The 15,847-nt window shown below is 39.8% G+C and overlaps 1 protein-coding gene across 1 annotated transcript in view; it reads left to right on the plus strand.

Moving 5' to 3' along the window:
* The window catches only part of LOC111867762, a gene marked incomplete at its 5' end in the record, with an annotated part of 371,575 nt that overhangs the window by 315,860 nt on the left and 39,868 nt on the right, over window positions 1–15,847 (plus strand). Inside the window, one exon of the mRNA XM_023857906.1 lies at window positions 11,477–11,674. Within this exon, the coding sequence (XP_023713674.1) occupies window positions 11,477–11,674 (198 nt within the window). The remainder of the gene's footprint in view (window positions 1–11,476; window positions 11,675–15,847) is intronic.

A 15,847-nucleotide genomic window follows, 5' to 3' on the forward strand; every position in this document is an offset into this window, starting at 1 on the left:
CCCCCCCCCCCAATATGTCATCCTGATATACTTAGTATGTGATTACGCACAGGGACAATTGTACCAGTATATTCAATAAAATAGAAGGAAACATGGCCCAAGACTGTATACATTGTGATACATTCAGTATCATAAGATTTTAATATTATATTTACAGCTGTAATTTGATTAGGTCTAACTACATTGTGGCACTTTGTGTCATCTAATTTGTGCAAAAGTTCAGAGTACTTAAACTTCACCTCCTTCATATCGACACCTACAGTTTTCTGTACTTTGGAATTCACATATAGACAGAATTGTTGCTCCATAATCTCACGGCTCCCTAACCTTCGTTATAACATGTGGAATGCTATATAACTGCTACTGTGGATATCAGAATGGGTCCCATTCCAGATATTGTACATCGCCCTTCGAAATTTCACGCCTGGTTTAAAATGTTTCGCACAAAGCAAAAAGTATATACTTTATTTTGCTGCATAAAAGTAACTTGATTTAAAACTTGAGAGTGAAACGATTATCCGTCTGCAGTACTTAGAAAGAGGACTGGTAAGTTCCTGAAAAATTTTAGAGTCAATTTCTAGAGACTTTTCTAAAGTAGGAAATACAGTATATTCGTATGAGTAAGTAAGCTGTTCTGGTGTAGCGAGGGACTTCGTTTTCCCCACAAAGCTTCCAAGCGTATGGGATCATTAATCTCGTGGTGTTGTCGGCTCGGGGACCACTGACATCTATCCTCTAGGATCTCGTCCAAACGGCCTAAAAACTGCAGGTTGGTAGATTTCGTGCGAGGGTTCCTGAACCAGGAGGCAGCTGAAAAGCAAGAAGTTTTCCCACGTCACTTCATTGTGTTGCTGGCATGACGGATTGAGACTGCAGGAAACAGCATCGTGTGGATGACCGTGTGTGTTCGGCTGGCTAATTTTCTGGTTGGCTAAAAGACTGATTACCTGACTGTCTGTTTGACTGAAAGGCTGCTGGCTGTTTGGGTTACAGACTAAATCACGCAGTTAGCAACTGACTGGCTGGAAGGTTGCCTCACTTTCCGATCGACTAACTGACTGTTTTGTAGAATGATCGGCTTTGCTTAGCTAGCTGACAGAATGATTGCGTAACTGGCTATTTGGATGACTGGCTAACTCACATGGCAAACCGGTAGCCTTACGAATCGACTGACTGTCTAGTCGATTCCTGGTCAAGTGCCTAGTCGACAGACAGTCAGTCTGGCTATGACTACATGACAGAGTTATTGACGGAAATGACTGAATCTCCTAATGACCAGCTGGCTGAGCGAAACGAGAATATCAAAACGAAAAATCGTACACTGAAGAAGAGGAAGAAATTGAAAACAGTATTGATACTGTCTTTGTATTTGGCCGCGCCATAATTCAAGCAGTTAGTCACTGGTTTCCTACCGCGGCGGCCCGGGTTCGATCTCGGGTCTGGTCAAGGGGTATTTGTGGTGGACAAAGTGGCACTGGGGCAGGTTTTCTCCGAGTACTTCGGTTTCCCCTGCCAATCTTCATTCCACCAATTGCTCCACAATCATCCTCACCTATCATCTGAGGCTGGTACAATAGGTCAGGAGTGGCCGCAGTACAAGGGGCTTAGTCCCACCCCACTATCAATGATCTTTGTATTTGGCCGCTCCATGGTTCAAGCGGTTAGTCGCTGGCTTCCCACCACGGCGGCCCGTGTTCAAACCCGGGTCTGGTCAAGTGGGGTTTGTGGTGGATAAAGTGGGGCTGGGGCTGGGGCAGGTTTTCTCCGAGTACTTCGGTTTCCCCTGCCAATCTTCATTCCACCAAATTCTCCATCATCATAATCACCCGGGACAGGTAGAATAGGCCAATCAGTGGCCGCCGTGCCGAGTGCACCCAACTGGACTCCACCCACCCCCCACTATTTCCCATGAGACAACCAGTGCATAGAATAGTTACTTGGAAATAATCAAGAAGACTGGAAATTTCCTTCACCCAGTTCACCATTTACTACGTGGCAAAATACAGCACGTACAGTGGACAAGCTCTCAGTGCTTCAGAGAGGTCCCTCTCTTCGAATAGCAGAAACTTGGATATAAGCTGTGACGTAACGTTGGCCTGCAAGACTGGCTGCGTGTCGCCTGGATAAAACCCAAGCCCAGAGACATATCACAGCGTAAATAATTCTCAACCTGCGAATAAAATTTCTCGTGCTTAAAGGATACTTCTAGTTTCCAAGGGTTTTTGTTAAACTTCTATAATTCAGAACTCCGCCCTTCCATAGCATTTTCACTACTAAATCAGAATTAATATCGTTATTACTCATATTATTAACGATTTACTTATTTTCTCAGTGTACATCGTCTACTCGTGCTAATGTGTATGCACTCAGAAATACATTTTATCATGGTATTTATTATTATTATTCAAATGATGCAAATCACGTTGTGTTCGTATTTGATTTGTATGTACATATATTTTCTTTCTTTAACTCGTGATCACTTTGTAATTGGCCTTTGGGCTTTTAAGTTAAGACGTAAATAAATAATAATTGAATTATTGCATTAACATTGTGCTTCCTGTTAGTGTTAGTAATGGTAGTGGTGGTGGTTGTTGCTAGGCTACGAATCCAGCGCTAAGCTGCACACTTTACAATTCACTACGAGACGCTAGGTATTATCTGTTCGCTAAGTCTTCATGTAACCGTTTCTTGGTAACGGAATTCGACAATGCATATTTGTTTTAGTGTTTCCATGATCAACAGCTCCTGTCCTCGTTGGCTGGCGACTTACTTTCAACTGCTCATGGCCACAAATAACTAAATTCCCGTCCAGTTCAGTCCAGTCCAGTAAATTGCTTCTGTCCTTCGCCAACATATTCGTTCTTGATAGCGGGTCCCATCGAAATCCATGACCGTATTTTTGTTCTTTCCAGACTTCTACGTGTATTGAAATGGGGCCTACTCTTTGACCAGAGAAGGGATCTGATTATTACTGTTGTTACTAGACGCGCCCCCTCTACACTGGAGTGACTCTGCTGGCTCTCACTCACTCACTCACTCACTCACTCACTCATTCATTCATTCATTCATTCATTCATTCATTCATTCATTCATTCATTCACTCTCACACTTTCGTTCTAATCAATAACTGGTAAACTCAAAGGGAATTTATCTAGCCATAACCTAGTAGCGGACAATTTCTTCTGGCTCATTATTCTGGCTTTCAGACATCATGTCACAATACTGTTAAAACACAGAAGCACTAATAAATACTGGCAAGGACACAGATCTAGGAGAAACAATTTTACTCATGTTTTATGTCTATACGAGTATATATTGACGTATCGTCTCCAGAACACAGAACAAATTCCAATATAAAAGGGAAATAATACATTTTTATTGAAAATGTGGGTAAGGTTGAAGTACAGTAACAAATATAAATTACATTTAAGGAGAACAAAAATTAATTTCCATATGGAAGAATAAAAATACAAAAATATAACTCTAGCATTTGCTTTGATGTGGAGTTTACATCTCCCCAAACTAGAATAGCGTCACTTAAGTGTGTGTTTGTGGAAAAAGCGTCAAGAAGATTTTATGGCTCTGAGACAGTAATGAATTTTCAAGATCCACAAGAGGCGGGGAATTAGTGGATTTGTTGTTCAAAAATTCCTTTGCCTCATGGAGAATGTCGTCAATATTGTTGTTGTTGTTATTACAAATTATAAAACACTCCGTCCAATGTGACCTGTATTACAGCAGATTTCTTATATTTTTTCTTCTACCCTGAAGATGGAGGCGATACGTTCCTCCGAAACGTCGGTTAACACCACGTATAAGCGGTGCCAAATTGCAGAAGACTGCTTTCTTCATAGTCACCGCCGTGAAAGCCTCAAATCTTACATATTAGCCTTCCTTGAAATTTTGTACTAAATTTGAAAAAAAAAAAGTTTCCTGTACATGCTACGTACTCATCCATTTTACTTTCTTTTATTCAGTAATTACCCCAGAAGGATTTAGAGAAAGGTACAAATTATGGAGCTTTCCAATTACTTTATTTTTCTTTCCTCTTCAATTAGTCTAAATTCTTCTTTCAACAGTTCACTATAAAACGCCCTCGATTCATGTTCATCCCTTAGAGTGAAAGGATAAGATTCAAAATAGAGTATAAAATTTATATTTTAACATTTAGTTGTAGGGATAGGACATAGATAGTTTGGATCTAAACTCACTTTGCCAAGTATGTTCTTACTTAATCTGCTCTTAATGTATTATGAATACGGCCTTTATTATACTTCCAAGTTTATTATGAAGTTTTGTTGAATAGTTTAACATGAAATTACGCGCAGGAAGAAGCTGGAGAACAATTTCTTTTCTATTACGCGGTTTTTTTCCTAAACCGCTAACGCCATCAGGATTTATTAAACTTTCTATACTCTTAAAGTTATTTTTATCGATTTATTATAAAATAGAATCATATGCCTTATTAGTTCCATCTCTTTCAATGCTTTGTAATAATATTCTTTAACGAAACCCACTTTTAATATGGTTCCAGATGTTCCATGGAGGAAGGGTGGAGTTTAAACTTGTGACCATCCAATCACAACTTAGGTTTGAGAAAAGCTATCAATTTTTAGGAGAACCCAGAACTTATGCTTCTGCGTACGGAAGGCTTCGAATGAAAACAAACTGGCTTGTGCTCATCCTGGATTCACTTCCCACAGATTTACTGAATTGTTCATGAGACGGAATTTAATCAACTTCTTCCGCTTGACGTAAATTCAACGAGTTATGGAAGCTAATAATATCTTAAGAGGTGCTCAGTAGGTTGTATTGAGATCCTTGATTGAAACAAATGGGGCTTCTTGCGTGCCACCAAAGTTTATTACAGCCAAAACGTGGAATTATCATAATCCAGTGGGGAGCCTCGATGTTTAAGCCAAGCGGAGTCAAAATTAAATGTCTCATCCCAAGAATCACATTAGCAAGGTATGAGTTTCATTTTCTCTTTCTATTTTTACTCTTTTCTCTCTCTAAAGCCGCGCATAAATTATGAGACGTTACTTCATGATGTTTGATTCGTATTTACTTTATAATGAACTAAGAAAGCACTAACTTCGCAAACAAGCGGTAGTCACTAGGTCGGTATAGTGTGCTTGCGGACTACAGGCCACGGAGTTTAGTGCTTTTTTTTTTTTGCGAAATTATGGCTTAGGCAATATAACATCTTCGTGTCTGCTTTTGGAACATTGTATTTAAAAAACATTTGCCAATGCAGAATACTCGATAATTTTGACCCCTTTTTCTCATTTATGGTGAGTGTAAGAAGCTTGCTATACAGTAATTTCCGTGTGCTGTTCTTTCCCCCCTGTAATGGCTTTAAAACCAGTTAACAATTACAATAGATAGCACACATATATTCGTAAGCCTCCTTTTTATATAGGTATGTACATTATAAGCGCAACGTACAGCGATGAAAAATAATTAAATCAAAGAGTTCTATCTTCTGGGATATATCCTCATATTTTTTTTTTCCTTGGCCCTACAGCCCCAGTGGGCCTAGACCTCCATGAACTACGTTCACTTCGGTTTTTCTAGATCTTATGCATACGGTAGGACTCCTTGGGCGAGTGATCAGCTCGTCGCAAGGCCTCTACCTGTACACAAACACAGAAAAACGCACATAAACATCCATGCCCTGAGTGGGATTCGAACCCACGATCCCGGCTTCCGAGCGAGCGAAAACAGTGCATGCCTTAGACCGCTCGGCTACGATGACCGGCATATCCTCATATAATCCGCTGATAATCAACAGAAGTTTTGGAGGAACATGTCGCATCCAACTTGAGGTTACAAGAATGGGCCGAGCAAGATATCAGCCTAAAAGTTAGGTGCAAAGCAGGGCTGGTTCATATTTTGGCTTAGTCTTCAACTCTTAAGATTGAGACGGCCTGTTCCTCCCAAACGTCGCTTGAATTTCAAGGGAGGAACTGGAAAGAGAGAGAGAGAATAATATTTGGTGATTCCTAAACGCCGTGCTTTATTAGTCCTTCAGAGAATCCGGCATTTGTACCTACGCTCTGAAGCCGGTTCCACCGCGAGGAGGTATCACAGATTAACGGTAGCGTGTGCTGAGCGTAAACCACTCAGATCCTAGCACTTTTACCAATGGAGCACATGGAGCCCTGCCTCCGATTTGATTTATTAGCGCGAAACTTGGGCACTGGTTGCGAAGTCTGAGGTCCGGTCGTCACTGCGGTGACGGGATTTGGTGAAATACAGCATGACAAAGTTTTACTGACGTTTCGGAGGAACGTCAGCAAATATATACAGGCTACATGGCGTCACATTGCAGAAAACGGTAACCCTCGTGAGTATAATATGTTAAACTAAGTTTTAGGTTACTCAGGACCCTGCTTCAATTGTATTATGTAGCATCGGATAGGGTTTGAAAATAACGGTGAATGGTTGTAAATAAGTAAGGATCTAGAAGGAATTGTTCATGGTTTATTTGAAGGTAACATCTTGCCGTTCGTTGACAGAGACTGATGAATTTCACGAAAATATGACCAAGCGAGACAGCAACTCTGCCGAGATTCGAAAGGAATACTCCCCAATACAAGTATAGGACGCTATTGTACCACGGCACACTCGATTGGTATAAGGGATAGTACTAATTTAAAATTTGAGGTTCTCACAGCAGTAGTAATGAAGAATACTACTTTCTTCGACATGAGGCCGTGTAGCCCGTTGAAAGTCAGCACTGTTTCGGAAGAATATATCGCCTCCATCTTCAAGAATGTGCTGGCCAACTTTCTGAGGTTGATTTATTGCTTGGCTTATTCTTCTACCCTGAAGATAGAGGGAGAATGTTTCTCCGGAACATCGGTTGATTTTCAACGGACTACATGGCATTGTATTTCAGTAGATAGTACTCTTTATATGTACCGTGTTTTCGTAGGTTTATTATAATTCTGTTTACTGTTTTATTAAGTTGAAACTTGATAGTTGTACATAAGGGAGGAACATTAATTCAGGGCGCTTGAGAACAGGTAATTGAAGGGAGAGAGAGAATGTATTTGGAGGCTAGAGAACGTCACACGACGAGGAACTTCATAATTTTCGGTCTTCTCCAATTATTATTTTGATTGTACGTGTATTAGGGATGACAAGAGGGTTCGGACATATAGCAGGCGTGAATTAGCTGAGAACTGAATAAAATACGAGTATTCTCGTTAGGAAACTCGAAGAAAAAATGCTTGGAAGACTTTTTCTTTGGAGAATCATTACTTTCTTCAAAAAATTCTAACAAGCATTGGCGACGGATTTGATGACGTGGAAGAAGAAACAGCCTGAATTCCTATTCTGTTCTCTCTGTGTGCCTGTTGGGTTTGTTTGTTGTCATATCCACCGAAGAAGGAACTCAATTAAAGAAAGTTACAACGAGTAGGAGTCTTGTTTTCGTGTGCTGTTTTTCTTCATCCATGTGAACTGTCAGATCCGTGAGCAGACTTTTCTTACTAATTCCATCTGCTGGAATTTTTCCTTTGCATCATTTCTTAAAGAAATATCTGCCACAACTGTAGACCCAAGTTCAAACGCGAAAAGAAGTTGAAGAAGAAGAAGAAGAAGAAGAAATAGAAAAATAATGAGTGGGAAGAGTAGCAGAGAGCTCTTATGATTGATGGACACGCTGCAAGCCTACTTGTCATAAGCCGGTGTTAGGTTTGGGTCAGCGTCTCAACCGCACTTTTGCTGAATTTAAAGGGATCGATCTGTTTAAGTTTCATTAAGTGTATCCTGTGTTTGAGTTCTGGATTATTTATCCGTGAATTAAGTATTCATAACGTTGGGTGGTCCAGAAATAAGTTAATAAAATGCACACTAAAATAATTTAGACATGTCCTTATTTCTTACTGAATTTACAAAAAGTTACTCAAATTGAGATACTCCAGATCGCCTCTGTGGTCTAGTGATCACAGTTCCTGGCTACAGATCCAGAGGTCCGGGTTCGATTCCCGATGCTACCAGATTTTCTGAGAAGTAGTGGGTCTGGAAAGGGGTCTACTCAGCCTCGTGAGGATAATTGAGGAGCTATTTCAAGGAAATAGCAGCTCCGGTCTAGAAAACAGAAATTAACAGGCGCGGGGATTCGTCGCGCTGACAACGCGACATCCTCTATCCGCTACAATTGGCACTAAATTCGCCGACAAGTGACGGTCGCTCGGTCGGTATAGTTTGCTTACGGACTAAGGCCACAGATTTTTTTTTAGTTTTTTATGAGAGATTTCAGGCTCAACGCACAACCCATAAAGTTGTGTTACCTTTCTACAAATTGACTCTCAGGTTTATATCTGAATATGAGGAAACGTTTTAGGGTAAATGGTTTCTAAGCCCTCTGCAGTATGTAGCGTCAAACGATAGGATATATGTGAATAGTAAAATGGCAAAAATACTGAAGAAAACGGTTTTCTTCCATTTTAAAGAACTAACCCATAAATGATATGGGTCAAGTTCGTCAAACGATATTAATTAGCGTGCAGAAATACTACGAAGTGAATACACACAAAGGGAAGTATCATTCTGGGGGTATATAGGGACATATTGTCAACTTCATAGGTTGTAGTGTCTCATGACTGTATATTGTAGCTTCACAGTGGAAGAATGTAAAAGGAAGCAATCGGAAGCAATCATAGTGTATCTCATCCATTTTCGATATTGTAGATGAATCAGAAAATGCTCTCTTTCTTACATTCACAAATATTACTTAAGCCTTAATATTTAGCCTACTTTCGTTATTTAAAAAAAAGGCTTATGAGATTACCTTGCTGTCTGTGGCTGTGTTTCTGTCTATGACTCACCCTTTAATTTTTGAAAAAATTAAAAAAGCTTATGAGATAACCTTGTTGTCTGTGTGCCTATGTATTCTCCCTAATTCTTTCGTGTTCTACATGGTCCGTGTCTCATCAAAGGGAAGTTGGAAATTAGATCTTCTCAGAACTTCTTGTACATATATTTTTTCGTTTCTAGTCTCGTCTTCTTTTGATATTTTGTTTCTTAAATTATAGCTTGTCTTCCATCGTATTCCTTTAATTTTCTTCGCTTAAGTCCATGATTTATTTAAACCGTCTTGCAGCGCATACACTCATTTATCTCCTTATCTTCCTCGCACTACATGTTTCGGCATAACAATGCCATCTTCAGGTGCTTACTTATCCACGCTAAACCAGTTCATTGCATGCCTTGTTCTCATATTAAAATAATCCAAATATGTATCTATCATATACATTGTCAAACGTTAAAAATATTAAAATTGTTCAGGATACCACATCGCTATGTCGCCCTTCACTACGCCAGTCACGCTCATTCTCCTCTGTTGGAGCACTCCTTCACTGTCTTGAGTGTGTTGTGCTTTTGTTATGTCTTGCTCCTGTGACTGCGTGTGTTATACTGTTGGGCCTCCTGGGTATGTGACTGGCGTAGTGAAGGGCGACATAGCGATGTGGTATCCTGAACAATTTTAATATTTTTAACGTTTGACAATGTATATGATAGATACATATTTGGATTATTTTAATATGAGAACAAGGCATGCAATGAACTGGTTTAGCGTGGATAAGTAAGCACCTGAAGATGGCATTGTTATGCCGAAACATGTAGTGCGAGGAAGATAAGGAGATAAATGAGTGTATGCACTGCAAGACGGTTTAAATAAATCATGGACTTAAATCAGTGCAACAGGACGCTAAAATATAACATTTTTCTTCGCTTATTTATAGTTTTATGCAATGTTTCATTTACGTAGCTGTATTATTATTGACATAGACTTCAACATAAACCGAATTATTATTATATAATTTTTCATTGGGATGTGGAATAAGCCCTGAAATAAATGAAGGACTGAACTGAATTATAGCCAATATTGTAACTGTATGAAGCTTAAAGCGGATAAAACAAAACTTATTTACTTCTCCATGAAAACGGATAAGCTGGCTCTAACATTGTCCGTTATAACGCTGGAATAACGCACACAGATTGTGTTAAAGTCTTTAGTGTTTTTCGTGACAGTAGACTCTATTTCCATAAGCATAATTATAATTCATTTTTTTATAACACGCGGTTGTTAGGCCTGATACGATCTCGGTTTCGATTTCTGAAGTCATTGAATTTTTCAATAACAAATCCTTCCAGCCACACTATGGCCCTTAAGTCGATTCAGCCTGTACCAAGAATATTCCTGGGGTAAAGGGAAGCCTGCGCATAAGGCTGACAACCTCACCGCCATCTATGAGCCGATTGTCTAGAAAAAATGTGAGAGCCTCGACGTCTCTTAATCCTATGGACCTCCATGGAGTAATACAAGGAAAATTCAACGTTTTTGCTTCATCTCATTACTCGTTGATGCTCTACATCTGTCTGGTTAAAATAAAAGATGAATATATTTCTCTTGACTGGCATTGCCCTGCCAACACTGTTTTCAGGAAACTGTAAGGTGTCCAGGGAAAGTTCTGTATCGAATTTTATAACGGATTCTGTAAAGTAAGAACATAAATTTGCGATGTAACAGGTTAACAGAAAACCAGATATTATTCTACAGAATGGTTTTATTGAGACATAATTTAGAAAGCTTATTTATAACAATTTATTATCTGACCTCTTCCCTTTCAGAAACTGCTGGTATCAGAGTTCCAGCCAGAAACATTAGAATCTTTAATATATTTCTATTTCGAGTTCACGTAATACCCCTAAATGTCCCTCTCTTGGCCGGAAAAACCTCATATTAAATATGGAAAAAGACATAATATATTGATAGTTGTTTCTTTAACATTAAATTCTGTAATAGTTTATTAATCGATAGTCACTCTATTTTCTTGTTTTCGCCACCATTTCGAAATTATGTATCTACTAAGCTCTGGGTTGTCTTATATGTTTATGCATTTTTCTTTCATATTTGCTTGATTCTGCCAACTCTGTGATTGGCTCATGTAACTGTTTTAATAACACCTGAAAACAAAGAAAAATTAATTTTTTATTATTGTTGTTGTTGTTGTTGTAGTTGTTGTAGTTGTTGTTGTTGTTGTTGTTGTTGCTGTCGATTCCGCTGGGGTCGTTATTTTGTTTCCGTTTCTTTTCTTCTGTTTTCCCGTCACTTTCGCCCTATACGTAATTTTCCTCCTATATGCAATCTCTTTTTCTTGTACCTCTTTGTCTTCAGCTCTCTCTTTCTCTAGTTCTTCTCCATTTCTCATTTTTGTTTTTACTTCTATATTTCGCTCCAGTTATTTTACAATTATATATTCTTCTTGTCGATCTATTGTTTTTTATCCTTCCCCGTAACGTCCTCCTAATTCTTCTCGTCGTGTTGTACCTACTTCTTCTGTTTTCTGTCTTTGTCTCCTTATTCCCCCCATGCATCTTGTCGCCGACTGTACAGAAATGTAAGTTCATACAGTGCTCTGCTCTGGGAGCAGTAGTTGAGACTTGTCTGCTGTTGCAGGAACGCACAAACCGTGTTTCTGTCAGAACGGTGGGATGTGCCACCTCAAGAGGAAGGCTTGTCACTGCCTGCCCGGATATTTCGGTCGTCGCTGCGAGCGTGTATCGTGCAAACCCGGATGCATGAATGGAGGGCACTGCCGGGAACCCGACAGATGCGTCTGCCCCCCTGACTACACTGGGCCGCGCTGTCAGAACCGTAAGTGCGACAGTACGAACTACAGTGAAGTCATAGTGCCAAAAGTTAATAATAATAATAATAATAATAATAATACAGAATATTGTGTAGGAAAGGCTTACAGCAAACGTGAAAAAGTGACATAAGGTTAAAAAATATTGGTTTGAAAATCTGAAGGGAAAGGGGCCGTTATTATTAAATTGGATCTTAGAGAATTGGTTTCAAAAGATCGGGCTGGATTTAGCTGACTCAGTAGGCCAGTTTTGTGAACAAAATGATGAATATGTTGATTTCATAAGATAACTTCTTAATAACATGTTGTGATATGGAGTTACCTAGTTAAAAACAGACATACAAATTTGTTTATCTATTTTATGTGTATCCAGTCTACGTAGATCGGTTGATGGAAACAAGAAACACATACGAGCTAATTATGTTAGGAACAGCGCCTTGAAAACCCGACACGTAGACGAGGGACAATATTAAACACTTATGTCCAGAATGTTACTGCTACATCGATTTTCTTCTTTCTTGGACACGAATTTAAGTCAGTTTAATCTAACATATAGAAATAAAAATTAAAAAAAAAACATAATTCTTAGAAGTGTTTAATATCGTCCCTCGTCTACGTGTCGGTGTTTCAAGGCTTAAATTCGTGTCCAAGAAAGAAGAAAGTCGATGTAGCAGTAACATTCTGGACATAACTTCAGAAGGTATCGCTTTCGCATTTCAGCCGATTTACTGATTATTTGGATGGGTTTATTTTTTTGTGGAAATCCAAAGTCATTCTAGGTAAACGCCAGTGATCAGTAGCTGGATTTTTCAGTTTCAATTATATATACAGATTGTCCGGATGAAAGAAATCCAAAATAAAATAATTATATCTCACAAACCATTTACTATACACATGTATGGGTTACACCATTACAAAGGGAAAATATCGTAGCTTTTTCTGAGTATAATTTCTCAGTAAATTTCAATGTGGTCTCCCTTGGTGACACGACAAATATCCAGACGATATTCGACATCGTTCCACGTTGCTTGAAGTATGTTTGGTGTTACGGTTGTCACAGCGTCACTTATGCAGGATTTCAGGCGTCGAAGGCCATTAGAAAATGTTATTCACATAACCCCGCAAGAAAAAATCCAAGAGGGTTAAATCTGGAGGCCAAGTAATTGGTCCACATCTGCCGATCCATCTCCCAGCCATCTCTCTGTCCAGGTGACCCCAAATATGTTGGCAGAAATGTGGCGGCGCCCCATCTTGTTAGAGGATAATTCGAGGAAGTAATTGGGACAGCGCATACAGCTTCAGCAAGTCGAAACACGAACGTCCGGTCACAGTCTTTCCCGAAAAGAGAACTTTCCAATCAATTTGTCCTACATTAATCCGGCCCACACGTTCAATATGGGACTGCATGCCTCCAACTCACATGTGACATGTGGATTTTGACTGCCCCAGATCCTGTAGTTGTACCCGTTTACAACTCCATTGACATGGAACGTCGCTTCCTCCGAGAAGCACACTTGGCGGAGGAAATCGGGTGCTCGTCGATTCTTTCTAGCCTGTCCACAGCGGAGTTGTGCGTGCTACTTGGTCACACGGTTTTAGTGCATGAATCATTCGAATCTTGTACGCTCTTAGATGAAGCCTTTTGTGCAGCACATCGTGTACCGTTGAACGTGAAATTTGTACGTAACTGCCAGCTAGCAGCTCGAATTGATTTGCGCGGACTTCGCAGGAATGCCTCTCTGATGCGATTGACATTTCCTTCAGAGGTCCGTGTCTTTCCGGGAGATTTTACACGCAACAGACAACCTGTAGTCCTCAGTTTATTGTTCCAGAACCGAATGCATTTTCGTGTTGGAGGTTGACGTCCATATTGCTTTCTAAAACGACTATCGGCAGTCGTATGAGATTGCAACTCTGATAGCCACAACATGAATTGAACCTGTTCCTATGGTGTCGAGATCTTTACTGAGCTCGCTAATGGTCACAAGCTGGAGCATGTGCGTAAGCCGGGCATGAAAAGACCTTTCAGGGTCTTCCTTTTCGATAAAATAAACCGGATATGTGTATGACAATTAGTTTCCGGGATATATTTTTTTATTCTGGATACCTTTCATCCTGACACCTTGTATTTTTGATATAAATGAAATGCTTGAGTCCGTCTAGTGGCGTGGTTAAGAATGTGCGTAGCCATGCCTCTATTCCCCATATGTCATCATAGGATTATTCTTAGTTAAGCATAGAGATAAGTTTACTTTAGTTTCGTTCTTAATATACGCAAATAATTTTGTTGTTGCTTAGCACAGTAGATATGGAAAACTGTAAAGGAAAGCTCGTTCAGTATTTAAACCACCGACATTCAAGGACATTTGTAACCGACGCTAAATAATGGCAACTATTCTGTTTAGAGTGCTTCAAGTGATCCTGATGACAGCAAATGGAACGCCTTTTCTCATTTTCTCAGCTCTCTATTGACTGTTTCTCTACAAACTCTCCTTCAGATACCGCTATAAATACTAATCTAATGAGATGGTGACCAAGGCTATCCTTAGCCACAGTTGTCAGGGAAATGACTAATAAAACTCTATTGCTCAATTCCCATCATAGGCGTCTAAAGTTCATTCGTTGTAGGCGGTTGACCCCTATCTCCATCTTTTCGCCCAACTAAACTCTCATGCCTTCGAAATATGGGGGATAATTGTGCTTCAAAGAATTCCCAATAAATTTCAGATATCATTGTACCATCGCAGAAAATCCCACCCCACAAATCTGATGGCTGAAGCCGCGCATTATGAACATACTACCCATGTTTATCTGTGCCGAGACCTTCACTAGGGAGTTGGGATCCTCCGTGGCCCATTATTAGAATACTCAGCCAATAGGCATATTCATAGAGTGAAAATAAGTATGATACATAGAAGAAACTGAGTATTTTCTTTCAAGAATAGCGAATAGACCAGTCATATTCAGTAGACCATCTTTATGCAATATCTGAGGCGCTGGTGCAGCTGAATTATACAGAGAAACATTCTCACTCTTGTTTACAGTGACTTATTAGTCAGTACTTGTTATATAATCAATTGCTGCGACAGACGTTTAATATATTTTAAAGTACTTCGCATAACTGCTTCAGTCATTTGTGTAATATTTCTCATGGATTTCGCTGCCCTCTTTTTACGAAAACACAACGGCAACATACTTCTGGACCAACCTGTTTACTGTTGACCTACTTGTAACTTAGGGGAAACTGAATTCCATGCCGTAATTGTGTTGCACTGAAACTACGTATATTACCAGCAGAATATTATATTTGCATTTTCTGCTTATCTGTGCGCCATCTTACCGTAAAATTATTCAGAAAGCAACCACCCGCAGAGACAGAAGTGTTTAAAGCCGTAAATTCATGATAAGTTGACGTCTGAATTGGTTAGATTTGAACGACTGCATTGAAGACTGCGGAAAAAGTTATTCCTCCACGCCATGGAAATGGAACCAACGACGGAACAAACAATGGAACAAATAATAATCGCTGTATTGAAGCCGACTTCGAAGAAATGAAAGCCGACCGAGAAGAAAGAACGGCAGAAGGGAAAGCCTACCGAGAACAATTGATGGCGTTATTCGGAGCCGATCAAGGAGAGACGAACAGCCTTAAGGAGGGAGCAATGTGACGGAATAATCCATTGCTAGGCATTGACGCTGATCATTCTGAGCCCTTATTTATTTTGATGATTATAGATGACCATGAAATTTATTTCTAATTAATTCTCGGTAATTTAAATTTCAAAAGTCTTATGTTTCGATATTACTGGAAATGTATCGTGATCTATAATATCGTATTTCATCGTCTGGGACGTGCAATACGGTGTTTATGTTGAAAATTTCTAGATTCTGGCAGAAACAAAAAGTCCGGAGTTATGANTTGGTCTCGTGGAAGTTATAAAAGGGAGTTCATTCGTGAAGTCGAGAGATTTTGCGTCTTCACGAATGAANCCCTCGTTGGTGGCTCCAACGTGGTGAGGGGGTTTGAGTATGCCAAGGACCCTGAGAGCTATACCAGCGGTAGCGTAGCTACTGGCAGGGCCTCCCTTGCTGGACAGGTCAAAGGGTAGGCATCAGACGAAGAGAGACACCAAAAACTGATGTCGGAAGCAGCGTCATCAGCAGCGACTTGAAGCACAGAG

Source organism: Cryptotermes secundus, unplaced genomic scaffold (assembly GCF_002891405.2).
Source record: "Cryptotermes secundus unplaced genomic scaffold, Csec_1.0 scaffold615, whole genome shotgun sequence".
Taxonomy (NCBI): Eukaryota; Metazoa; Arthropoda; class Insecta; order Blattodea; family Kalotermitidae; genus Cryptotermes; species Cryptotermes secundus.